Below are 27098 nucleotides of genomic sequence, written 5' to 3'. Positions count from 1 at the left end.
ACTTACGGCAAATCAAACCAGGAAACTTTGGGCTCTGGGTCTGATTAAGCTACACAGTTACCACAGTTGTCTGAACTGTACCCAACAAACCTGATTTTAATCTCACCCGCTCTGATGTTACGCCCATTTATCTCTTCTGAATCCCCCGGTGCCAGCTACGATTGACACTCCCATAATCTGAAGCAAATTCAGGCCAGTGAAGATGTAAAATATGCTAAAACAGCACTGGCTTTTGCCTCTCATTCTTCTCTTCTGTATTCAACAAGCCAGCCACAAACTTGTTTACTAATAATCACATTGCTTTGACATGCTTTACTTTATTCGGATCACATCACTACATGGCATGTGCATTGAATGTTACATCTGTAAAGCGTAAGAATTAATGCAGGTTGCCAAGCTCTAGTTTAGAAAGAGAGATGAAATGGCTGTCAAATGTGCTTAGCATTAAAAATACATTATTAACACAGCAATTTGCATAGACTGATGGATCATTTTTGAAATCTACATATTCTAGTTAATTCTATTATCTTGTTATTTTAACCAAAAAGTTTCAGAAAGTAATACTGTGGTTTATAATGCTTTGATAAAATAATGGCTATATTTTGCATTTGAACCAAGAAGTTTCTATTACTGTGTTACCAGATTCCAACAAAATGCTGCAAAGATAAATAAGAAAGCCAAAATATTCCAAGGCTTTGCCATCTGTATTTCTCTTTAGGGATAATGGATTCTTATTCTTATTCTTTCTATGAATGCATACATAAAAGTGCAGTCTAGGAAGTGAAACTAATGAAAGATAGGTATCTAAGCCCCTAACGTCACTGTGACACTTACAGTTTTACACATTACATTGATTTGGAGTTCTCTTATGTGTAAAGCTAAATCTCAAGCAGATTCCATGAAATTTATAGTACTTCTGGTAGGTGATGGAAGAGTTCCAAGAATTCTATCCTATGTTCTTCACCTTCCTCACTTCACACACATCCTTCTATTCTTACTTCAGTGACTTACTTCTAGGGTCTGGAAAAGTTCAGAGTCTTCACAACTATGAAGACAATCACAGATGTTTGAAGTGAATCTTTCTTTCTAGAATGTAAACTATTGCTACCATAGTAAGAAAAAGAAAACTTAAGCAGGAACATTCTGGTTTTTAAATGTGATGTGTTCTTGGCATTTAAGTGAGTTTCACACTAAGCAACTTAACATCCACTTCTCCGTGCCATGATAATTGTCTTTTCTGTTCCAATACTGTACGGAACATATACATGCACACGGTAAGAATTTAAAACAATTTACCAGTAGATCATATAACAGTCCTTTAAAACTGAATCTGGAATCGGACATATCAACTATATTGAAGTTTTGTTACAACAGTTAGAGAGCCATATTCAAGCCATACCAGTGTATTTCTATGATGCTATTACTTTTTTTATAATGTTCACTTTGAAATACTGTGGCAGAAAACAACCACCAGACTACAAAAAAACCAACCAGCATTTATTGGAATGCTGCCTATTTGTACTGGTGTAATAAAGGTCTTGTCACCACTTCCATTACAAAATGCCAATTTTCAGGGGTTTATAACTCTGACATAACAACTTACTATGAGAAGAAATTTAGGATGTGTACTCTCTGCCAAAGAGCATTGGAAGTTAAATACGACTTACATTGGCTGAGGCAGTTTAAGTCAGAAAATAAATTTAAGAAAATTTGACTTAACATTTTCTTGAGTTGATGCCACTTAAGAAAAAAATGTGGCTTTGATTTTAAAAAGTGCCAGATCCTGCAGTTCTTATATATGTAGAACTCCCTTTAACTTCACTGAGAATAATTTCTGTGAGAGAACTGAAAGGAGTGCCATTATACATTTTTCGTAAATGTCATCAAGAGTTATATTAGCTTTTTGTAATTTGAAAGACTGAAATGCTATGGTATAAGATTGCCCTTGGGCACACAGGCAGCATGATAATGACTTTTTGAAGACATTCTCCTATGCAGATTACATATAACAATAACAATTTGTTATCATCAGGCCATTAATGGCAGTAATTTATAACTCTGTCTTACACCCAAAGTATACACATAATGTCTTATTATATGCACACCTCTCAATGAGGACGTGGCTCCTATGGTGAAGACTAATGGTCATTTGAAATGCAGGGAACAGCAAAATGCATCCAGAAAAGGAATTTCAGTAAGTGAAGAAAACAATTACCTGTCTATAGAGTGGAATAGATTGTATAAAGTTTTCAAATGAAACATTCCAGATGCTCTTGGGAACATTTCTGCACACCATGTAAATATTACACAGAGAAAACTTGGCATAGCCAGAAGTTCCAAACTAGCATACACAGTCAGATTACTGAGAATCAAAGCAGGTCCACAGGAACACACGTGCATATGCATTTAAATTTCAAGAGTGGGACATACTGTCAGAACCTTAATTTTGCTATATACATTGCATGACACAACACATAACTTGGAAATAAGAAGGAGCCAGGGAAAGGTGTCAACATTTGAATTCTGCCTCGCCGCTGTAGAGATATTACAAAGTCAATGCTTATATTGGTAAATATCTGCAAACTATCGCATCAGTTCATAAGATGTTCTAGAGTTTTCACAGAATCACAGAAGGGTTGCGGTTGGAAGGGACCTCTGGAGGCTATCTGGTCTACCCCCCTGCTCAAGCACAGCTACCTAGAGCCCAGGAACATGTCCAGGCAGCTTTTGAATATCTCCAAGGATGGAGATTCTGCAAACAGTAAAACATTTGTTAGTCACAATTGAAATATGTGTGCAACAAAACAGGAGACATCTTATTCATTCTCTTTGTATCAAGCCGAGAAGTTATAAGGTACAAACATATGATGCATCTGTGCTGAAAGAACAACTTGCATACCACAGTGAAATTGTTCCCTGTTGTCTTCTAATTCATGATGAAGAGTCTGACAAAGTACAAATGAAGTGTATAGGCAGAAGCTGCAATAAAAACATGAAGTAGGATCAAGTAAAAATATTACAAGAGACTAGGCAATTCTACTGGCAAAGGAGACTACTTAATATGCCAAAAAACCCTCCATGATCATAAAAGAAAACTTAAATAGTCAAAAAGAAGAGCAGAAAAAAACCAATAGATACTTTGAGAAACATACACGTTTCCTTACTGTGAAAAAGAAAAGAAAAAGATTAAGAAAAACAATTTTAGTCTAGAAAAAGCTAAGTTCTTTATACAAAGATCTGAAGCAAGTGGTTCTGCTAGACAAACTGCATTAGAACTCCATAAAGTTTTTAGCAAATACATCTTTTTGTCTTGCATGTTAGCAGAAGACATGTACAAAATAAGAGAAAGTTGGTTTATTATAAAAAATTATTTTTCTCATTTAAAAATAGAAAATAGTACTAAAAAGACAGAAGTTGTAATATTGTGGGATAGATAAAGATGTTATAGAAGGAGATGTACGGTGTAGACTCGAGTCTAAACTACCTTCCTCTCTATTTAGTATTCCAGCTTGTATCAAAGATACAACAATGCTTTAGCTACAGCTGTCATTAGATTGGGCTCCACCATTTCCTTCCCTGAGCTGCAGAGTAACTTCTACAAGAGACACCGTAATCCACTCTTGAAAATCTCGGTCTTTACCAATCCATAGGGAGCTGCTAATAGGTGCCATTAATGTCATATGTGAGTATCAGATGAATGTTTTAAAAGAACGTCTGCAGTGTATGCACGGCACAATGACAAGCACGGTGATTAAATGACTTGTCCAAAATCATACAGGAAACCTGTAACCAAGCTATACAAAACTATTCTGAACTCCAGAACAGTTCCTTAACCAAAAAACCATCACTCCTGTAGAGCACTCTTAGATCACAAGGTCTTAATCTTTATTGGGGTGAACACTGTATAATTTACAGAAGGGTCATATATAATGGATGAAAATATTATCGGAAGTGACATGACAGAGTTAAGCAAGGTTAGGGACTGACAAGTTCAAAAAGGCTACATGACATATTTTTATCTTATTTCTTATTATTTCCTATAACCTAGATTTTAGCTTTAATTTTAGGTTAGACTGAATGAAAGTTTCCTAACAAAACACAAACAAACCCAAAAAGTTCTATGTGTTTTTATGAAAGCAATGTGAAACTGTTATGTTACTTATTACATTCTAAAAATTAAAGAGAAGGAAAAAGTCAGTGTTCATGTTCAAGACAGTCCAACATTCTATAGAATACAGCAGAGTAGTTTCATCAACACTCAGTGATTATTACTGATGCTCCTTTTAAGGTTTATGACTGCAATACTTAACTCCATTCAAAACTCCACAGATAAGACTTTATTCCTGACTTATCTCTTATTATAGAATCAGATGTATGAAAAAAAATTACTATAGTGTTACAGTTACTGCTCAAGAATGTACATAGCCCTTAGCCTATAGCAAAAGTGAAGTTTACTTACTCGAGCCCACAATTAGTTTAGGCCAAGCTGGGGTGATCTGCCTTTGCTACCTTAATATGAGCAGATAGCTACCACTGCTTTGCCAGCTCACTGTAATCTGACTATGCATCTGTCCGTGTTACCTTTGAAGGACCCCACTAGCTCTCCCTCTTCAACACCATCAAGCAGACATCTGGTCCTTTTCTTGAAGTTCTTCTATTTATCTCTCCCTAACAAGCTGGCTTATTATCTCACTTCAAACAGGGGCCCATCTTCACTCCCTCTATAATCAGCACTGATTACCAAGTATGCACATCCTATCATTTTAGGATATGCAAACTCTCTCCCCAGACTAGACAGGTCAACTTATGCGTTTCATTTATTTTCTGCATTTGGCTCAGTATGTAAGATCTTTGCATTCAGTAAAATCATGTACTCTACCTCTTTTCTGGCCTCTGAATGGATTGCCTTCTAGGCATATTTATTATATAAATATTAAATACTAATAATTACATAAATACATCACTAATTACTGGATGCTTGCCAAACAGAATACATCCTAATTAGACAGAATTAAATGAAGACCAACAAAGTGACTCATTTTACAAGGCCACCCATACCAATTACAAAATCAGAAGGTGATGGGAAAATATCATAAGTGGTACAAAAAACCCCCAACCAACAGAATATAAGCTTCGTCTCCCTTATTCTTTAGAGTTTGACGTGAGAGACTCTCGTCAAAATAGTTTAAAATTTCAGATTTCCTTCAGTTTGTCACTGCTATATTTGCTCTTGCCAGAGAAATACAGCCCACTCTTGAATAGTCATCTCCTTAAAACGAGTAAGTATGAAATGAAAGGGTATGGAATAAATGTGACCACACCAGACAGGTTCAGGAGAACGTATAGACATAGAGTTCACATAATAATCAATGTAATGGTCACCTCATAGGAAGAATGACTGTGATTCCAATAAGAATTACTTCCTTCCTGTACACCACTCGTGTAATTGGTTCAAAACAAGATACAAATTGGAACATGGTCTTTGTCTTTTTAATTCACATTATAATGTTAGTTGTGCAATAGTTTATCAGACAAGCCTTGAGGCTAAGTGTGAAAAATTAATACCTTCTATTTTAATGGAGGAACCATGTGCAAGTAGTCTGTATACTTTATATCTGTTATAATGAGAAAAGGAGATTTTTCCTAAGCAAAGGAAAATTTAATGGCTAATATTGTTTTCATTTTTAGCCTGTTTAGATTCTTCCTCCAGTAGAAGAGTGTTGGGGTTCTTTTAATCTTTACTACAACTGGAACTTTAAAGTGGAACTCCTATCTAGTTTCTCATTAATTGACAAAAGAAAAGTACAATTAGAGCAAGTAATAAATTAATTGTTATTCCCCCTCAACAGCCTGTATTTAGAACATGATAAAATGAAGAAACATTCCATAATGAGAGCAACCAATAAATTTACAAGGTGCAAAAAAAGGAAGAAAAACAGTCTTGTGCCGTAATTACCGATTAGGTACTTGGAGAGAAAATCCAAATATTAAAAACAAAACAAAACCTAACAATGAGGTGAAAACAGAGGGGGGCTTCTTAAGATGCAGTATGTCTCTGTCAGGTAATATATTGAGGTGGTGAAGGGGTAGAGGCCCAGCCAGAACCTTCAGCTCTAGGACATCATTCCTCCTACTCAGTGAATTAAACCCATTTGCAAGAAATCAAACGTAGTCAGTGCATTGTCCATGAACACTTCCACTACAGGAATTGTTCCTTGCAGAAAACCTGGAGGAATTAGATCCACCCGTGAAACCAGAAGTGGTACTTTGGCAGAAATATCTGAACATATTTTCAGAAGATAGTTGGCTAAAAATCTGGAAACTTATCTCCAAATATGCTATATTCACTTAGTTATAAATACTACTATGAAATACTTTTAAAGTCCTAGAATATAATTATCATGGGTGCTGTTAGCTTTCAAGGAGTTATGTTTTTAAAGCACTTAGGAAACCTTGGAAAATTAAAGGGCTATTGGAGCAATGTTTCATTGGAAGACAAATTCCAGAGAGATGGTACTGTGGATTTTACTGTTGTCCTGATAGCACTTAGTTGAGAAGTTTTGTACTGATTAAGAACAACGTCTTTCTGTCTGCTAAGCAGTTCAGTTTTGAGACCCTAATTTAATGTTTATTTTCCCCATTATGTGTCTGAAATTAAGCCACACTGAAGATTCAATTTGTTCTTATCTCTGTTATTTCTTTCATCCATGTTCCATATTGTTACTAAAATAGATCTATTTTCATGCTAATTTGCTGACCAAATTCTTTTCCTCTTCTGTTTTGTTTTCATAACCTTTTATCCCTTACTTAGTCTTTTAAAGTCATGGCAGCATTGCTCACTTTTCTTTAGTTTTGTTGTGAAATTAAAGAAATAAACTGGAAAAAGAGAGATAAGTATGTTACACTATCTGAGCATGATGAAACTCCTACAGCAGGAGAATTTACAGCTGTCCAATCCATCTCTTCATCATGAGTAAGCACTGTTGTACATATGGTGCACAACACTGACCTCAGATCTTTTTCACTCAGATTGCATCTGGTTCTTAATTAGTTTGATTTATAAAATGAAACATAATTGACGCCTTGGCAACATTATGTTGCTAGCAGCACAAATAATAAATTAAGAATGAGTGAAGTAAAAGTCTCTTTGGTCATGTATGCATAATGGCACGCTGTATATATCCAGTAGTATCCTGTATTTCATTACTCACATTTTATATTGTTTTGGGCTGGGTCATATTTACATAAATGTCCTGAAATAGCTGTGTAATTGTGATTGATTCATATGATTAAAAGAAAGGCGTTCTCTGCAAGGATGTGATGCTGTGGAAATTAGTCTTATTTTCCAATGTGCATATACAACTCTTCTGTAGTTGTCTGAAAGTTTGTATTTCTGAGGCTTGGAAAGAAGTTGCCATCACAGAGCTAAACTAAAACAGGACTGAAAGGTTAAACAGCATTTGGAACAGAAGTGCTCCCAGAGAAACACTTTGCCAGCTACAATACTATAAAAAGTACAGACGTACTGGGGAACACAGCAGAGCTGAAGAAGAGCCTAAAGATGCCTAAAAGAGGACAATCGGCTTACCAGATGGCCCCCTCCTTGCTGGTTCATTCATCAGGTTGGCCTGTCCAGTCGAATGAAGACTTGATGGATCACATCTGGCTTAGGGCGGAGGAGAGAGGGAATCTGTCTGGAGCCCTGCATCCTGAATACAGGAGAGGAGTGAATAAGGTTTCAGATGGTCAGAATAGACAGAATGGTCAAAGTGTGGAGGAGCTTGGTAGCTGAGTTAGCCTTTGAAGAGTTGATTCTGTTTTTCTGACATTCAGTTTCAGCTAGAGCAGCTATGTGCACCAAGAAGGATTCATCTCTTTAGCCTATCGAAGTGGTGAAAAGCACATAACCATTGTAAGAAGGTGTAAATCATCCAGATAGGGCTAAAAAGTACGTTTGCAGAGGAACTGCACTTAGTCTTCACCTGTTCTGTGGTTCTAATTAGAAGGGAGTCCAGAAAGAGCAGTGATCTGCATGCAAGAAGAAAGATGGGAAAGACAGCAGAAGCAGGTGTCAGTGAAGGAAGTGGCACACAAAGGACTGGAGTGGAAAAATTCTGGTTTCCCATATACATTAATGTAATCTTCACTTCAGAAAATAACATCACATCCTTCTATGCCAGGGAAGTTGTTTCAAATCTCACTCAATTGATACTCAACATCAAGGAAAAACAGAACATCAGGGAATAACAGAACATAGTCAATAGTGATGATAGTAAAGAAAGAAGGGGGAAAGGAAGCAGAAAGCTATCAGGTATGAAAGATATATACTGAGAATATTTTCATTGACATTCTCAGACTAGATGGGACTAACACTACTGTACCATGGAAAAGCGTAACCTTGCTAGGACCACAGAATGGTATCGTAGAAAGGAGCTGAATACATTACTTCAACTGCAATGTGAAATCATACAATGGAAATGGAAATGCATTCAGTGCCTGGCAAGACAGAACTTCTGAGCATTACTGGAATGCATTGGGGTCCCTTGGTAATATTATCATTAACTTGAAATTCCACCAGTCTTCTAGAATGTGAGAATAGTCTAAAGATCTATAGTACCAATTTCCACCTCACGTTGCTTATCACTTTATCACTAGCAGAAAGGGCTCATCTTTTTGAGTCTTTAGACACAGTCTATTACTTCACAGGATGACATTACATCTTAGAATTCTGTCAGATATGTAAATAAGAAAATTGATTACTTTTCCTACAAAGAATGATCTAACACAGTTTCTGATCCAAAGCAGTTTCAATCAGGTCAATTGTCTAAGGACTAAGGATGAAGGAACCTGAGTATAATAAATAAGGAACTGCATTTCCTCTGCATTTCCTCTGTTACAAAAACAAATTATTTCAGGGACTTGACACTTAGCACCTAATGCACAACCACTCGCTCCAGGAAAAGTAATTACACTGGCTGAATACCATTTTTTGCATATTAATTGAGTGGAAGCTAGGATCTGTCCTTTCCTTTTTCAGGCCATGATATCCCCGCCTGCCTGCTTCGATAGTGAGGGAGGGAGGTAAGGTAGCGTAGTGTTCTCTTATCACCACACAGCTGGATCATAATTCTTACATGCTTTCCAGCACACAGACCAAGACAGACTCGAGTATGTCATTCTTAGAAAGGGAGTTGGATCCATCAGTGTAGTATAACTTGTAGATCATAAGTAGAATGTGGTAATTCAGGCCTGTAAATGCCATTTTGTTTTTTACTGAGAAAGGTAAGTATGCATCCAAAATATAATTAAGAGTTTTCTGAAATATGATTTCATGTCAGGATAGTCTAAATCCACAGAACTAAAATGTTTCATGGAGCTTAGCTACCTTAACTATCACATGATTTGTTTCGATAAAACTTAGACCTTTCTACTCAGCAAAATATCAACATCTTCTTTATGCTTTCTTGTTTTAACTTCTATAACTTACAAGTTATAACATGAGCAAAAAAGAACTTATTGAACAAAATCTTTCAACCACACTAAAAAGGAAATATTTCAATAATTTTATTAGAACAAGTTCATTATTAACTATATCATTCATAACAAAATCAATAATCTCAGGTTGTTCTGGTATCCTCAGGTTATAAAAATGTTGAACTTTGCTATTTAAACAGCTCCAGTTTTAATGCCATGCTGAGGAAAAGATTGATAGTATGATATTTATAATACGTTTTTTCACACTATGAACACTCCTGGAGAAACATGACGCATGCCTGTGGATGGCAGATTCTGGCACAGAAGTGCCGGATTATAGGTTAGTTTGTGTTTGTTGTTTTTTAGTACATTGGAATAATTTATTTTTAACTCTACTACTTTCACACTGAATGCACCTTGCTATGGAAGTATTCCCTGTGATTTCTGGTGACAAAACTATGCCTATTAAGAGAGATGCTGATCAATGCTCTTTCCTAGATTATGCAGCATGTTCTTTTACAATTTTAGATGCAGTCTTCTAGATGTTATTCCATATCACTAATATTGACAGACATGGTAGAAAAATATTTTCTTATAGGATGCAAGACACATCTCTGATCACATCACTTAATTTTACTTTTCAAGAAAACCAGTAACAAGGATGTGATTTGGTATGTTTTAGAATTGTACTTTGAAAGTCTAATTATTGATATATAAAATAAATGAGGATGGTAATTAAACACATTAGAAGTATATAAGCACGTGCTTTCCCTTGCGAATTGCCATTGTGAAACACCCTCTGGCGTAGATGGCAGCTGGTCACAACGTTTCCCAAGGCTCTTGAAAAATTGCATGAAACTGCAAAAATATATGAGGATTTACCGCTCATAACCAAGGGACCATATGGGCGCTGTTATTCTAGATGTTCATTGTACATCCATCAAGAAATGATGGGTTTAATGATGTCCTTGCTAAGGCAATTTGTACCTGAGGTCAGTGGGTTAACTTTGAAATTGGGCAAACTGGAAGGAGGGCAATGAAATAGCAGTGCCACCTCTTAGCTCTCTGAGGTATATATTTGGAAAGAAAAGTCAATCAAAAACACAGAAAGAGCTTTAGCTGGCAGCTGAGACAATGGCAGAGAGACTTATCGAGAAATGCCAAAAGAAACTGATTCAGGGAAAGAAACTCGTTTTAACACGAGAGTTACTCTTGTGTGAACAAAAGACTCACCCTCCAGGTACGCATTTGACAGATGCTGCTAAAAATATTTTCAGGAAAAAGATGTGGGAAAAATCTAGGGTTTATTACATTAAAAACACAGTGACACAGAAGTACTTTCAAAAATGAAGTAGTGCTGATCATTTGTTTTTATTATTTGGGATATATAAAAGAGAGGTTGCATGTAATTGTCTTCTCTGGCTATTTCTAAATAGTTTAAAAATATTTGTTTATTAATAGTAAAGAGGTGATGAGAAGTAGCAAATATTTTAAAATAAGATCTGCAATAGTATACAAAGGCATGCAAGCCAGATAGTGATTGAAGTGATTATACCAGGCTATTTCCTTTTAAATACATGACACATTGCCTATAGTTTCAAGGCAGCACAATAAGGACATAAGTGACAGATTAAACTTCCTAGATGGAAAGAACGAAAGAAATGGACATTTAAACATGAACATTCTTGGAGTTATGATAGGTATCATAGGTATAATAGACTAAGCATGGCTGAGAATAAATATTAAGTTCATTATAGAGAACCAACAGAACGGTTCATCACTGAAGTACATATAATGCTTCAATTTAAAAAGAGAAAAACCTCTTTACTATGCACTCACTAAAAATCAGTTTGGCCCAAATTCAGAACTCAAATCACCAGATGGACATTGAATATTTTGGAGAGAGGGGAGGCTGATTACTTGTAAGGCTATTGGACTTCTGCAGGAATATGAACGCGTGTCATTCAGATGGTTCTCTTAACCCAAAGATAAGTCCTGCCCACGTTCCAAGCAACCCTGTGATTGCTTCTACTACATAAGCCTTAGTAAGAGGTATGTAATATCACATTTATACAGTAGAGATGCACCATTTCTTCTGTCAGAAGAGTTCATACAAAGGCACTGTAGAATATTTGATTTGGGGTTTATTCCATTAGGAAACAGACTTTGGCATAAGGAAAATGGAATAGCAATGGAAACATCTTTGGGGAAAAACTTTAAGTCTCTTTACTTTATGGCAAAGATGTATTTGCTAGTTTTTGAAAGTAAAAAACGCATCGGCAGCATATCAAAATGTTTACATCTCTGAAAACGCTTTTATCACAAAATTCTATTCTCACTTGAACAACCCAAGGAAACCATACGAACATTAGGAATCCAATGCTGAAAACAGGTATTGCTGTGAGCATATTGTTTGGGATGCAGGAGATGATCCATGTACTGGCATTAGATTTTAGGTAACGCTTTGTGAAGACCACTCACCTGAAAAAAGACTGTCAACAGATGCTAATTCCATTTCCAGAGGTCTCATTTCAATTTACTGATGCTATGACAGTACAAAATCCTTATCAGTTGTCTAAATTCCTGTCAGTTTTTTGTCATTTATGGTGATCCTACAGCTTTTTGGAAGGGTTAATTCCATTCAGCTAAGGAATCTACAATACATGGCTAGAGTGTATCAACACCTGCCTAAGCATCAGATATTTTCATCTGAAGTTTTAGGTTTTTTCTGGTTTGAAGTTTGTCAGAAAAACTACACAAAACATTTATTTTCATTTTTCGCATTTCTGCTCTTATGCAGAAACCCAGCACAAAGACGTGAAAAGTAAGTGAGTAAATGAGTTTACGGAGTCAAGGATTTGTTATGACATGGAGGCACAGGTTTAGTCATGGGGACTAACATAGAAAACATTACATTATTTTCATGCTGCATTAACTTCTTATATTTTTATTACATAATTTTATTATTTCTCTTGTGAAGGGATAAAGGTTTATGCATCTGGCAATCTAAATGATCAGTGTTTCTTGCATTACAGTTTGAGAGAGTAGGATTGCTTTACTTCAGATTATCAGTAGCTGCCCGCCCATTTAGCCAAGGCACAAAGCCTAAGAAAAACTACTCAGTAACAGACATGTGAGGTCAGAAAAGAACAGAAAAAAACAGATCAGGAGATATGAAAAAGATTTCTAAGAGATGATCTAAAGACATTCAGCGAGATGTACGGTGACATTTAAATTTACATTTTTACATTACTTATATCAGAAAGGCACTACAGTCTCTACAGTTTTGGGCATCTTCTCTACAGAAGGGATTGTAGATATGCAAATTGAACAGACCAAACAAATAAAGGATACTGGTATATCATTCCAAGGAACAGACTCTGCTATGATCACAGGATAATTTCTATAATACATAATATAATCTTAGGAGAAGTGGGGTTTTTTTGTGGTTTCTGATGAAGATACACTGTTGTGCCACTCAGTTAAACATATTTGGCAATAACAACATAGCCGATCATAATATTTGTAGTATATTTGAGCAGCACGGTTAATTACTGAAGTATCATGTGAACTTGCCTTAGGGCAATCTGGAAAGTTTAAACAATAGAATTAGTCTGTAGGCAACAAACTAAATTAATTAATGGTTATGCTTATGTTCCATATAGCAAGAGAAAATTCCAAAATACATGCATCTTATATATTCTTTAGTATGAGGGACAGAAACAGAACATCACAGCTTTCTTCCCATGGCAGATGCCAAACTGCATTGCTTGCATACTAGTGCTACCAGATCGGATAACGTCATTACTTTGTGAAGTAGGGAAGTAATTGCCAAATGCCACAATGTTACCTAAAGCACAAAAGAAGAATCCCAAAGGATAATATAATTTCACAAATGCTCTTGAGGAGGGGTACTTTTGTTTATCTCTGGGCTTGAGAGAATTTTGGAGAAAGGCAGGATATGAAAAATCATTTAAATAAAAAAAAATACTAATTCTAGCAAATAAAAGATTGGGTTTCTATATTAGGTTTCCTGAGAAAATGCAATCAATTTATAATATCCGCACGAGGATAACATTTCTTCAGCAGCCATCAAGGTAGTCTCTGCCGCCTTGAAGAATTTGGCAGGGCCAAGAATATGGGAAGAAGTTGAGGCTGAGGTCACAGTCAGGAAGATGTGAAGGATTTTGCCCACCAGCACGAGGAAATGTTTTTCAGTTCCAAGCCTAAGTGGGTTGTGCACTGATCTGATCCTCAGAAACACAGTTCTCCAGAAATGAGAGTAGGGTTTGTTATAGGCATTTTCTTACATTGCTTCTAATAAACCAGACCGAACTGGCTTTTGGACAGCCCAGACACTCTTTAGTACAACTAAGGAGAAATTTGACTTGTGAATTCAGGTTTTTTAGGACTACTGGAGTTTTTTCAGCAAGAATAATCACTTATGCTTATCTAGCAGATATCTGCAAGACAAAGTTATGGTCAAGTTCATTGTTTAAATGGCGTAACTAAATAAAGACTTACTAAAGATTTATGATGTTTAAATGACATGAAACCTCACCTCAACCAAATTATACCCTGATTTTGGCTTTGACAGGAATATTTGCTTCCTGTGGGAGATCATGTTCTGGCATCAATCATGGATTGCATCCCTGGCTGAGCAATCTTCATAGAAATGGATGGTATGCATAGTTGGAATTTTATTCTTGGATACTGAAAAGATTAAATCAGAAAAGTCTCTTCAAGTGGATTTTTAATTTCAAGAGATTTCAGTTGGTTGTTTTAAGAGGATTTACACATTTAACTGATTCAAATGCATTAAAATGTGTAAAACTGAGTGGCAATGTTGTATCAAAATTGGACTTATTTTTCTAAACTGTGTTATACAGAACAGTTCCTCACTCCCACTCAGATCAGGAGTCATTTTGCCATTGGCTGTGACTAAGAGTAAGAGCGGGTCTTAAATGGATAACAGATTGGAAGGACAAGGCTAATTAGTGATGTGAGCCAAGTATTTAAACATGAAGAGAAATACTAAGATCTTTTTTGCTTTGTCATGCTGTGCAGAGCAAACCACCTCACATTTAGGATGCTTAATTCAATTTGTGTTACACTACTGATGATTATGAAATGCATTTTGAAGAGATTTGTTTTATCTTCTCCTGTAAGAGCAGAAAACATACAGAGACATTTCCTACATGAAAGTACAAATATAAGTAGAGACACACTTCATGAATGCTATAAGAGAAAAACATATCTAATGAAAAGAAACATTCAGGATATATTTAAGCAGATTTAAGAAATTAGGTTTTTATAGTGTCATTTAACAAAATGGTGCCATCATTCTTCTTGGTTGAAACAGCTAGAATAAAAAATGAAAACAGCATTTTCTCTTTATTTGACATTTCGTGTATTACTTCTACACTCATGCACATACACCTCACACATACATCTTCCTATTAGTAATGGACTAAATAGGGATTTCCTTCATTATCATTTGAAATAAGAGACGTAAGAGACTGAATTTGACTAAAATTCCTGACAGGGTAGTGTTTTATTAAAAAAAAAAGTGCCAAGATGGAAAAACTTTGCTGAATATTCAAGTAAGCACAAATACATAAAGCACTATTTATAGCAGTCTTGTGATCATTCCTAGCTCTTTCTCACATGACCTTCAAATATATCTGTGTGCCAAAGAAAAGGATCAGCGTAAAGTTATTGCTCAACAATATTGCATGGGTCTTTTTTTCCATCGTGCATGAAACTCCACTTCTATAGTGACATTATGCCCTTCCAGAAGTGCTCTAAAGCTCAGTGATACAAAGTGCCCTTCTGGGCTTTGCTGACCTAGCAGATTTCTCTTTCTAGTAACAGTGCCTAACTGAAATACTTTGGAACCTTTATACACACAACAAACAGGCTTAAAAGGTGTTTCCTTTGGGGGATTTAGTAGATACTTAATTTTATGCTCCCATCTATATCCAGTCAACGTAGGATCAACATTTATTTATCAACATAGTTTCAGATTTTCATCTCACAGCATTATCTCTGGAATTTCAAATTAACAGAAATAAAACAGGCAGTAAATCCATCCTTTTGTTTTATTTAAGCCAGTGAGCTGTCTTCTGGATGTAAATTCAGTATTCATTTTACTTTCTTCTTATCTACTGTAGAGATATTGGAAATAGTTTAAGAGATATAATGAAGGTGCCATTAAAACAGATTATCTACATTGTAATTGCCCAAGGGACAAACTGGTAAAGCAACTAAAAGTCAACAAAGCAATTCAAAACTAAGTTGGTCAGATACACATTATATATGTTTTGTAGTTACCTTCATTTTTCTTGATGGTGAAATTTGGATTGTTGACCATTTCAGGAAGAAGACTGAACAGGAAATAATGCCCATTTTTAGGATCATCTTTGTCAACGGCACTGACAATCTGAATTACCTACAACAGAAAATGCTCTCGTTAAGTATTCACACTCCTGATAAACATATAGTATTGAAAAAAACATTCCGCTCTATCGGACACATTCTCATTTGTCTACATGCCAGATTAAAAATGCTAATTTATAATCTTGCAAGGCTTTTACGGACCTTAGACTGAAAGTCTGGGGAACAGGGACTGTATCTGGCCTATTTAAACTGTTTCCAGAACAAGGAGGCAGAGAATAAGGAGGGACAGGTATGTAAGAGAGGCCAGTCAAAACTGCTGCTGCTTTAGGCAAGTAATAAATCATTATTCAGCAATAAAAAGGAGGGGAAACTGTGTTTCAGAAACACTCATGATGCCTATGGTAGTCTTTCATTCAGATAGCCATGCTTCTCATTGGACCAAAATGTATAATATATCTTTGATCCTTTCCCCTTTCCCTCACCACCATTTTTTAATTCATTGAATAAATATTTTTTTTTTTAAATTAACTTTGGGTGTGAAGTTTTACACTATAAATAATCTAATCTGAAAAAAAAGAAAATATCTAAGTCTATATTTGGATTTTTTCCTTAATTTTAATAAAACCTCAGCTATTCCTGTACTAGAACATAGGTTTGTTTAAAAATATCATTATTAACAAATGATTCCCAGAATAACAGAGGATGCTAAGGTTAGAAGAGGAGAGAGTGTTGAGATAGTCTGAATAACTTTGAATAATCAAATAACTTTGTATGAAGCACCTCATATGATTTATATGACCAACTACAGTATCTGCAGTGTATTTACCTCCATTTACCTCTTTTACCTCCAACATTACTCAGAAAGATACTGCAGTTGATCATCTTCAAATCATACAGAGCTGCACAGGAATATGAAAGGAGGAAACATTTCTCCTGGTTTCGGCTGGGATAGAGTTAATTTTCTTCCTAGTAGCTGGTATAGTGCTGTGTTTTGGATTTAGGACGAGAATAATGTTGATAACACACTGATGTTTTAGTTGTTGCCAAGTAGTGCTTCCACTGGTCAAGGACTTTTCAGCTTCCCATGCTCTGCCAGGTGCACAAGAAGCTGGGAGGGGGCACAGCCAGGACAGCTGACCCCAACTGGCCAAAGGGCTATTCCATACCGTATCACGTCATGCCCAGTATAGAAACTGGGGGGAGCTGGCCGGGGGGCAGCAATCGCTGCTTGGGGACTGGCTGGGCATCAGTCAGCAGTGGTGAGCTGTTGGGTTTTTTTGGTTTTCCCCGGGTTTTGTTCCTCTTTCTCTCCCTCTCTTATTATTTTCCTTTTAATTACAAATTATTGTTGTTGTTGTTATTATTATTATTATTATATTTTCTTTCAATTATTAAATTTTTCTTATCTCAGCCCATGAGTTTTCTTACTTTTGCTCTTCAGATTCTCTCCCCCATCCTACCGGGAAGGGGGAGGGTGAGCGAGCGGCTGCGTGGTGCTTAGTTGCTGACTGGGGTTAAACCACAACATCGTTATTTTGAAATAATCAGGAGGTTTGAATTTTTTTTTCAATATTTGGTACAATTACTTTTGATTCCAAGTATTTTTCAGAGAAGTATAAACAAAGACCACTATGGATCCAGATCCCGCACTCAATTAGCTCATGCTAAATGAGGTTTATAAGAAATGTAATGAGAATTATTGACCTTTCCCATGTCCATTGAATCCAATAACATTTTTGTCTTATGTAGTTATTTTTGTAATGCCTAAAGCAACTGACCAATAATTTCTTGGACAATTAAATTCAAATTAGGAATCACTACAAATTTCATTTTTAAAAGGTAGAGTAAAAAATGGAAACAGGGTCTGATGCTGTCCAAATTCGTAGACATATACTTTAAATTTTCAAAGTTTCACTAACAAAATACTAATAACTAATATTATATACTGGTTTTACCACAAGAGAATGGACTATCAATCTGTATATGTTACATATATGATAATAGTCAATATCCCATTCTTCCATGTTCTTCAAGAGTCAAAGCAAGAATAAAATCTTACTAGATAACCACAAGGAGCAACATCAAAACATAAATATTTGAAATTATGTATGTAAAAAGATATTTGAGCAGGTATTGATATAGGCATACATAATTTGTAAGATAACCGAGGAAGGAATTTGAGACAATTAATGCCTTGCCTAATCATATTCTGGATAGGTCAGATCTATTGTAAAAAATCTACTGGAAAAAGTTTACATTGTTTAAATACCACATATATAGATTCCTTTTTTTTTTGATAACTGCATCTACCAAGGCGGAAACCTTGACTGATATGATTTCAAACACGTTTATTAGAAGAGATGGACAAAAAAAGGCCTAATATAGCCTTTGCTTAAAGAAGTAGGTCTCCACTTTAACAGCTGCACAATAGACCCTAGAGAGCTATGCAGTGTGAAAAAATATAAATAGCTGAAAAATATATAAGCAGATGTTGTCTGTCCCACTGCAGAGATGGACCCATTTACAGATGTGGAATATTTTCAGCTTTCTCTTTGCAGAGGTGTAAGGTACTAAACTATCCATGTGCGTTGGGCCCAGGGCTGGGGTAGGTACTAGTAATTCTGCATCACAGGTAAGTGCAATTTAGAATGGAATCCCAAACAAGTGTCTTTAGACAGATGTACTTTATGATTGTCCCATTTTTCAAACACTGCTAGAATGGGAAAGCAATAGGGAAAAAGGATAATGGCACAGTGAAGTCTGGAAGGTCAACTGCACATAATAGGTGCAGTTTATCAGATGGTTATGCAATTTTATCTCTACTGGCTATATAACTGTTAATTCTTTCCAGCATTATGCAAGAGAGTTGACTGTAAAAATTCACTTCATTGTCTCCAGGTTTTCAATTAATATGCCTGAAAGCCAGTAGCCAAGAGCATTAGTAATATGGGGTTTCGGCTCACAGAAATCTTATGAAATAAGCTTAGAATCTCATCTAGATTGGAAATTTTCAAGAAATAGAAACTGGGCATATTCTTTGTCCTTTTTTTTTTCCCAGGAACTATAGATACCTCTTACTGTCCTATAGAATTCTTTATTATATTTCAGTTCTTTCCATCCATTCCATTCATTGTTTACCAAATCATTCTTTCTCTGAAAATGCACTGAAAATTATATGCAAAAGACAGGCTTAGTGGAATACTACATTTGTTGTGTTACATGCACACATCAAGGAATTAAGAGTTAGTGTTCCCATAGCAACCTTATTTCTTTGTGCGTTTGCATTAAAATAAGCTCTTAAAAAAAAAAAAGCATAACACATATACAGTCATGCAAAGCTGCTGTATCTTTTACTCTATAGGGGTGAGAAAAGTCCAGTAATTCTCATTACCACATTTTTATTAGTATGCTGATGAGCATACTTTATTGCTCGGTGTTGTGTGATCACGTAACAGAACACTATTGGAGTAATTCTCCAACTCTTAATCTGTGGTTCATAACATGGTAGAGAATCTTCCAGGGCTGAGCTGCCTTACCTATCACTACAGATGTTTTTTCTTTCCTAGTAATAACATGCATAACAAAGATGTTCCATATAACAAAATTGGTCAGTACCAATAATATAGAAAAAAAGAACCGATTTTTTCATTATGTATCCATAAGCATTACAGTGAAAGTTAAATAACCCTTTGGCTGTTCAATCTTGAAATTTCTGAAATTCTTCCATGTAAAATTTCAACTTTGATGTTGTATTAAAAATTCATGCATATATTTGGTTCTGTACATACATTTAGTAGAAACATAGTAAATCAGTATATTTTGCTTAACAGGCAGCTCTGGATTGAAATTAATAGTTAAATGATCCCCTAGGACAAGGCGGCATTATAGTCTGCAGGTTTGTATTGCATTTCTACAAAACCACATATGCCTGAAATAATATTTATAAAAGATTACCAGTATAACCATAATGAATGGTGTAGAAAGATAAACAGCAAAACAAAGTTCTTACCAATGTATCATAACTATCTATGTGTGATTTTAATACATGATTCTGTTTAAAAGCCTTCCCCTGCAATGCAGCTTGTTAACCTAACTTAGAATGGGTCCTTATCATTAGTAAACTGTTCCCTACTTTGATTAAAACTGTTCTTCCAACTTTGAAAAAACTTCTGCAGTTACGTTGGTGTTCATGGTTATTTCTGAATTGCTTTGCAGACTCATAATACTATAAGCACTAGACTCATCACAGTACAATTTTAACTTTGCCTTTTTAACTAGAGCCAGCCCTTTACTGCTAGAACCTGCATTTTGCCATTTGAATGAGCTTTGACTCTTCAGAGAGACAAAGATCCACCTGAAGATTTCTTCCATTAGAAAAAGCCAATTCTATTAGGAGAACTGAATAAAATAGAGACAAATTGCGAGAGACTGGAAGAACATTGTACTCGGTTTTCTATGGCTCTAGTTTGAACACTGGCTTGAGCACTGATACGTCGTCTGCACTACTTAAGTGTTTGCAAGTTTTGTAGCCTTGTTTTGAGCAAACAGCACTTCACTGGAAAAGTCTGGGTAGGGACCGGGGAACAGTGAGCGAGGCACTTTTCTTACTCAACAATACAGATGTTCTGTTCTAGGAGTATAGGAAAATAGTTTAGCTGGGCTGGAGAACAATCAGCTGTACAGCTATAGCTAGCAAAACCATGAATGTTCTGGCTTTAGTAAGTGGAATTAAGCAAAAAAAGAAATAATAGGGAAAGGCGTGAGCTGGTTTATGGTTAGCTTAGAGGTACTGTAATAGCATGCTCAATTTTTTTTTTTTTTTTTCTAAAACTGACGAAAAACATTTCTGGCAACTTTCTGTTGTGTGTAAAAATGTGCAAGGAGCACATAAATATGTGCATGGACAAATACATTTCCCTCCTCCTCCTCTCCCTTTCCTCTCCTACTAGCTGTAGTACTTCTACTGTTAGAGGTAGGTTGAAGCAAAGAAAATGCATCTGACAATGTTATACATCAACAGTTTTTAATATATTCTGTCACATCACCAGCAGCTGCACTTGCCACTTGCAATTATATCAGAACCCAAAACAGAACACTTAGAAACTGAACTGGAATAGATGGTTCAATATATTTAGGGGCTGCAAATAAGGTTTCATAAAAGGTTCAAATGTAATCTCCCTTATGGTGATTCAAATTTGATTTAAACTTAGATTTAAGTTGAACTGCAAATGTAAAGAGATTGGAATACCATAATGCAATTGCACCTTTCCTGCACATGTAACATTCAAGTTTAAAGTTTGGAGAACTATCTAACTTAGGCTTTTGATAATATGTAAAAGAGTAGTGTCTTTCTCATATTAGCTATTTCATAGCTGAGTCATATTTAATTTTTTGAATTCTACATCTTGACTGATTAATATGATTTCTTCCAAAATTTGAATATAGAATAATAAGCATAAGAAAAACCAATCAGGTAGTGTAGATACTAAAATCTTTACAGGAGCAGATAATTTTTGAATGATGACTTAAATTTAGAACCTAACCTTGGTGATTATTCTGGAATGGTTACTGTTCCAATAATGTTATTTGTTTAAAACACAGATAAATTGCAGGATCAGTGCCACCTCATCCATGCTAGCAGCCAAATATTTAATAACCATCTGTAAAGTTCACACAAGGATTCATGTTCAAGAGTGACATCTGCCATCAGATCAAGAGTGTAGAACGTGATGATAAGATGAAGAATATCATGGTTTAATGAAAGTTTTCCATAAGTGCTTAAACAGAAGCCTCTTTTACCAGCTGACTCTTAATCATCTCATTTATTGTTTTATTCCAAAATGAAATGCGAACATTTTTCAACATCTCTTAAACCACCTGAGATTTGATAGGAATACCTAGATAAATATATTCAGAAAACGCTGTGCAACACAGCTTTCTGATTTCAGGGAAGCTTACTGAGCCCTGGATAAACGTATACTCATTAGAATTTAATATATCCTAGAAAACGTAACTACTCAGCATCTGAAATCCACCCTGAGCTAAACAGAAATCCACTGTGAGCTAGAAGAACTTAAATACCAACAGTACCATAACTGTCTGCCCATAAAGGCACATTTCAATAATCTGTTTTTCAGTGGTTAGAAAGAATTTTCATTTCTTAAATTACACATTTTTGACACCTTTTTAATAAACAAAAAGGGGTGCTAGAAGTCAAATAATCTTCTGTAAGAATCCAGTCTTGGCAGAGGTAGGTTGTCATATATATAGGTTGTCATTTAATACTACTAAAAGAAAATAATTTCTAACTCTATTATCAGGTAACCTTCTTTGGAGAATAGTGAATTTAATGCCTAACACCCACATGAGACACAGGAATAGTTGGATTAACAAGACTAGTGTCATGTTGTCAGCTGCTGTTTATTTAAATAAAATGTCACAATCTAGAAATAAATTAGAAAGTTTAAAAACAGTGAATTGTTGTAACATGCAGTGTTTCTCAAGCTGGACAAAAGTTAATTCTCATTTACATGGCATTACTTTCTAAAAGTCTGTACATTTTCTTGAGTCTTTATCTTGTCATTTATATGAGATATTCTTCCCTATTTCTGTACATTTGTCCTTCAAAATGGATGCCTTTTAAGAAATCTGTTTCATTTTCTTTGAAAAAGGCTATACAGGTTAAATCTTGCTTCTGATATCTTGCTGTGTTTATTTCACCTTGTAGAGTGTTGTGTAAATTCCTTTGCCAACCCTTTTATTTCATGAAATCAGGAAGCAAATACTCTGCTAGGCCTTTTCATTTTTTGGTGAAGTATAATCAAAACTTGAACTCCTCTTCTCCAACACCCCATCCCCTCTTTAGATATTTTACCTGCAGTTACAATTTACTTGACTTTCCATCAAGTTCTGGTTTGCTTTCCTGTTTTTTCCCAATTGTCATAGAAAAGTGAGTAAGAACTAAATAGATAGAGATACGGGTAAGGGGAAATACATGGGTATGGGTAAGGAACTGAGATATGGGTAAGGGGAAATGGTTTCAAGTGTTTCTTCTAAATTATACCTGGGACCAGCTGCAATACAGTTCAATAACTGAACTGGAATTCAAGTTGGATTATACTTTTACCTATTAACACACATGAACCTATGAAGTGATGAACTCCATGAAACAGAGTGGAAACAGTGGGAGCTTAAAGACACCCAGCATTTTTTCTGGATATTGTCCCAAGATACCTACCTTTAATTAAAAACCTATAATTCAAATAATATGTATGTCCAAATATAGCAAGATGTACCACAGAATACGATCATAGGTTTATCTTAAATGAACGTTAAGAGTTGTTAGCATGAACACATAGGCACATATTTTGGGAATAAAGCTAAGATGAGAGGGAGAAACTGTACCCTATTCTCACACACTAAAGTACACGACGTACAAACATGGAGATACTTACTTGTCCAGGCTTCCCATTCTCACATAAGAAGGCTTCATGCTCTGATGCAAACTCAGGAGCATTGTCATTTACATCTAGAACTTTGATAGCAACAGGCACCCGGGACACTTGACTGTGGTTCCCTAAGAAAAGAAATCAAAGCATAAAAGGTAAGCATATTTAAATTGGGACTGATACATAAATGCTTACATAGTAACCATACTCTTTCTGTCTTCTGTCCTTGCTTAATTGGTTTGTCTTATCTGTAATGGATCGTAGAGTTAAAGCATGAGATAAAGAACGATGGCCAGTATTTTATGGTTGAAAAGAATAAATAGATCCCTATTGCAAACAGCATTTGTTGGAGATTAGCTCAATGAAGACCTTTCTTGGTCTAAATTGGTAAGATTTTTCTTTGATGAAGTTTGTATTGTTTTATTGATAAAGTCCATTATACATGGGAAAGGGAAGGCTGTAAACAACATAGATTTATTTCTTTGTTTATCTTTGGCAGAGCACAGAGCATTTTACTCTATTAGTTGTTCTGACTGCACATCTATTATTTCTTCATTACAAATACGATTGATGTGGAGACCCACATTGTGAGAAAGATAGATGGTAGACTCACATAGGCAAAACTACATAGTACTTTGGACTATTAAAGCACTTTGATTCATCTGCCACTGACCAAAAATATGAGCTGTGAACTTCTCTCTTCACTGAAATAAAGCCTCATTATTTATAATATAAAGCTATTTTGCATAAAAGTGTTTATCACTGTAAAGAGTAGAATAACCTTGTTAAGCTGTAAGGAAAGAAAAGCTAAACCAACAGTTCACATTCTACTTTGAATGGATTTCACAGTCAGTTTCTAGTGTCTTTCCTTCAATTCAGTATAGCTAATTTATTTTAAGAGACTATTTATAAATATTTTAGATTATTTTTCCCAAAGAGCAAAAACACGAATTCAGTTTAAACTGAGGTGACCAGCTGATCACCTCAGCTGGTGATCAGTGTTTTAAACTCTGTTTAAAACACTGTTCTATAGCATATGCATACCTCTACAAGTAACTCAATACTAATATCAAAATCCATCTCTTAGTGAGTACTATTTTACAACCACGGCATTTTATCTTGTTTATATCATCAACAATTTGAAGAACTGCACGCTGTGTGAATTAAACTCAGGGTCTGACTTGTAACTGAACTACGTGGTTTTGCCTAAATTATTACTGCAGGCAAGACAGCTGCTACCATAAGTCAGGGTATCAACGTACTCACAGTTGTTGTGACAGCTTAGCAGCTGCCCAAAGCTGTCACCAACCCACGTGGGCTCTGCTCCCTGGCAATACAGAACTGGCTTAGGGGAAAGCAGGACAGAAGTTCCTATTGCCTGGTATTCAGTGAACCTCTCATAACAAATGTCCACAAAGTAGAAGTACGTCAGGCTCCACCAGTGGGCAGGTAGCAACTGGTGGCAGCCCTACAAATGGTAGAGATGATTAAAGGGAGAATCGCTATATGCACTGTATTTTTTGTGGTTTCCATCTAAGTTAATTGTGTTGTGACCTAATCAAACCCTACCTATTGCATCCTTTTTTTTCCCTTGTATGCTAAAAACAGCCATAATTTTTGAGGCTCCACCTATAAATCTACATGTGTAAATTTCAATTGCTCTACTAACATTGCTTTGAAATAGCATAAAAATAACTATTTAAAAAGACAGAAAACCAGGCTATCGCCAAATGTACTAGTGCTATAAACAAAGTCTTTATGTTTGCTGGATAGCCTGAAATATTAAAATTCCACCTTTATAGGATATGGAAGATTACAAGACATCAGACTTCGAATACTTCCCATTAGAAGGAGTCAAAAGTTTTACTTCAGGAAGAAAAATGTTACAGAAGAAAAAAAAATTCCCACCAAAATATTGTAAGAGTAATATGTATGTCCATTTTGCATCATATGATCTTATTTATTAACAGGTGAGGTGAACACTTACACCATGTAATAATAATGTATTTGAAATCAAATAAAAGTTAATATGCAAATCATGAATCCCAAGCATTTTAAACACTTTTTTATCTTAACTTGATAAAAATACAGACAATGAATCTTGAGGTTATCAGAATTCTCAGCACTAGTGTCATATTTAAACACTAAAGGATTTACTTTTATCTAAATTAATGGAATGATGGCAGTTCAAATTTTAAAGACATTACAGAGAAATGTAATTAATTAGATAAGCTTCTAAAGAAATTATTAATGTCCCTTGTGACTGCCCCCAAAATGTTTGTCTTTCATCAGAAATACAAACATTAAATTTAAAGAAATTATAATTAGAAACTTGATGAGAATTAATTTAAAAAATTAATTTACTAAACACAAGAGACACCCAACTGGTTTGGAAATCTCCAAACAAGGGGATATCCACCGCCTATTAGGGTTCTTGTGACTATGATGAAATTTATTGTTGAGAAAGAGAGAGAGATGGAGAGGGAATTTTATCTACTGCTTGTACTGCCCACCACACTGAACACATTGCATTATTTTGTCATTGCAAACTTTTCAATGAAATTCCACTTTATGCTAAGTGTTTTCCCTGTAAATAAAAATCACCCTAAGCATACCTATTCAAACATATTAATGAATTCTCACTAAGCAAATCCAGATTTCACTCGTGGATGAAACACTGTCAAGATAAAATAGTTTCATCTGTCTGTTTTCATACTTTTAATGGCTGCAATCTTCTCCATAGTAAAACGTACACAGAGGATGTCCCTCTCAAGTTTAAATCCATAGCTGTTAGCAATGCCCAATATCCTTGAACTAAAAGTAGAAAGTGATTGAAGTGGACCCACTCTGATCCACAGAGTGCACAAACTGTTACGTTTGCATGGGCAACTGTCCTTCATACAGTTGGCCTTCATACTGATTAGCATTCAATGTTCAGAACTTTTACTCACTTGTATGAATGGAGAGTCAGTTCTTTCTAAACTAGTGACAAAATGGATTTTAATTACTGGGGGGTTTTTGTTTGGTTTGGGTTTTTTTTTCCCAATGAACCACCCACTCAATAGAATTAAGGGAGACCAAGTCTTCTTGCACGTACTAGGTAGATAGTAAGACTGATTGCTTAAGTTCCAATCCATTATTTTATGCAAAATCATAAAAGAGTGTAAAGTTAGAGACTCTCTCTCTAAGTACCTAACCAAATTTGTAAAAGCTTCATCACCTGTATTTATTGTGATTCACAGTTTAAAAAGATCTACCTTGAATCTTGCAATACAAGCATATCATTACGACTGTCACTTGAGAAGCAATGGCTTGGTTTGAAAATTTAGCACACTGTGGTGCAAGATTGAAAAATATTGAGAAAATTTCCACTCGTCTAGTTTACCAAAACTCTTTTCAGAGTAAGGCTGCACAGAAAGACTTAGTTTTTATTTCAAATACATTTGGTTGGTCATCTGTGGACACCACTGCCACAGCACAGCATGTAGCCATAAGAAACACGTATGCAAGTTGCGTACATAATTTCCTAGAAGTACAGCTCTTTTATGTCTCTGCTGAAGTCTCAATTACTGCCCGTAGTTCTAAGATCCAGTTGTCTGCTGTAGAGAAGCACAGCACACACACACAAAGAAAGGAACAGCTATACAGATACAAGGAAAGGATGACTCGATGTAAAAATAACTAGTGGAACTTACTAGTGATAATAAATAAATTTCCAAAAATAATGGAAAGTCCAGCTGAGTTTAGAAATGTATACTGAAAGGTTTACAAGAATTA

General features: G+C 35.4%; 1 protein-coding gene across 6 annotated transcripts in view; it reads right to left on the bottom strand.

Moving 5' to 3' along the window:
* Positions 1-27098, bottom strand: part of CDH8 (cadherin 8) — a 154094-nt gene that overhangs the window by 11634 nt on the left and 115362 nt on the right. For 3 of the 6 annotated variants that reach the window (XM_075510844.1, XM_075510845.1, XM_075510846.1), the window contains 2 exons: positions 23328-23449; positions 15808-15925 (listed from right to left, as the gene is read on the bottom strand). In XM_075510844.1, the coding sequence (XP_075366959.1) occupies positions 15808-15925; positions 23328-23449 (240 nt within the window). Of the gene's footprint in view, positions 1-7588; positions 7710-12911; positions 13325-15807; positions 15926-23327; positions 23450-27098 lie in introns of those variants that run through there. The other 3 variants (XR_012776962.1, XM_075510848.1, XM_075510849.1) reach the window with 3 other exon arrangements.

This window comes from Mycteria americana, chromosome 8 (assembly GCF_035582795.1).
Source record: "Mycteria americana isolate JAX WOST 10 ecotype Jacksonville Zoo and Gardens chromosome 8, USCA_MyAme_1.0, whole genome shotgun sequence".
Classification (NCBI taxonomy): Eukaryota; Metazoa; Chordata; class Aves; order Ciconiiformes; family Ciconiidae; genus Mycteria; species Mycteria americana.
Note: the sequence above shows the minus strand (reverse complement) of the source record. Positions and strands in the feature narration are given on the sequence as shown.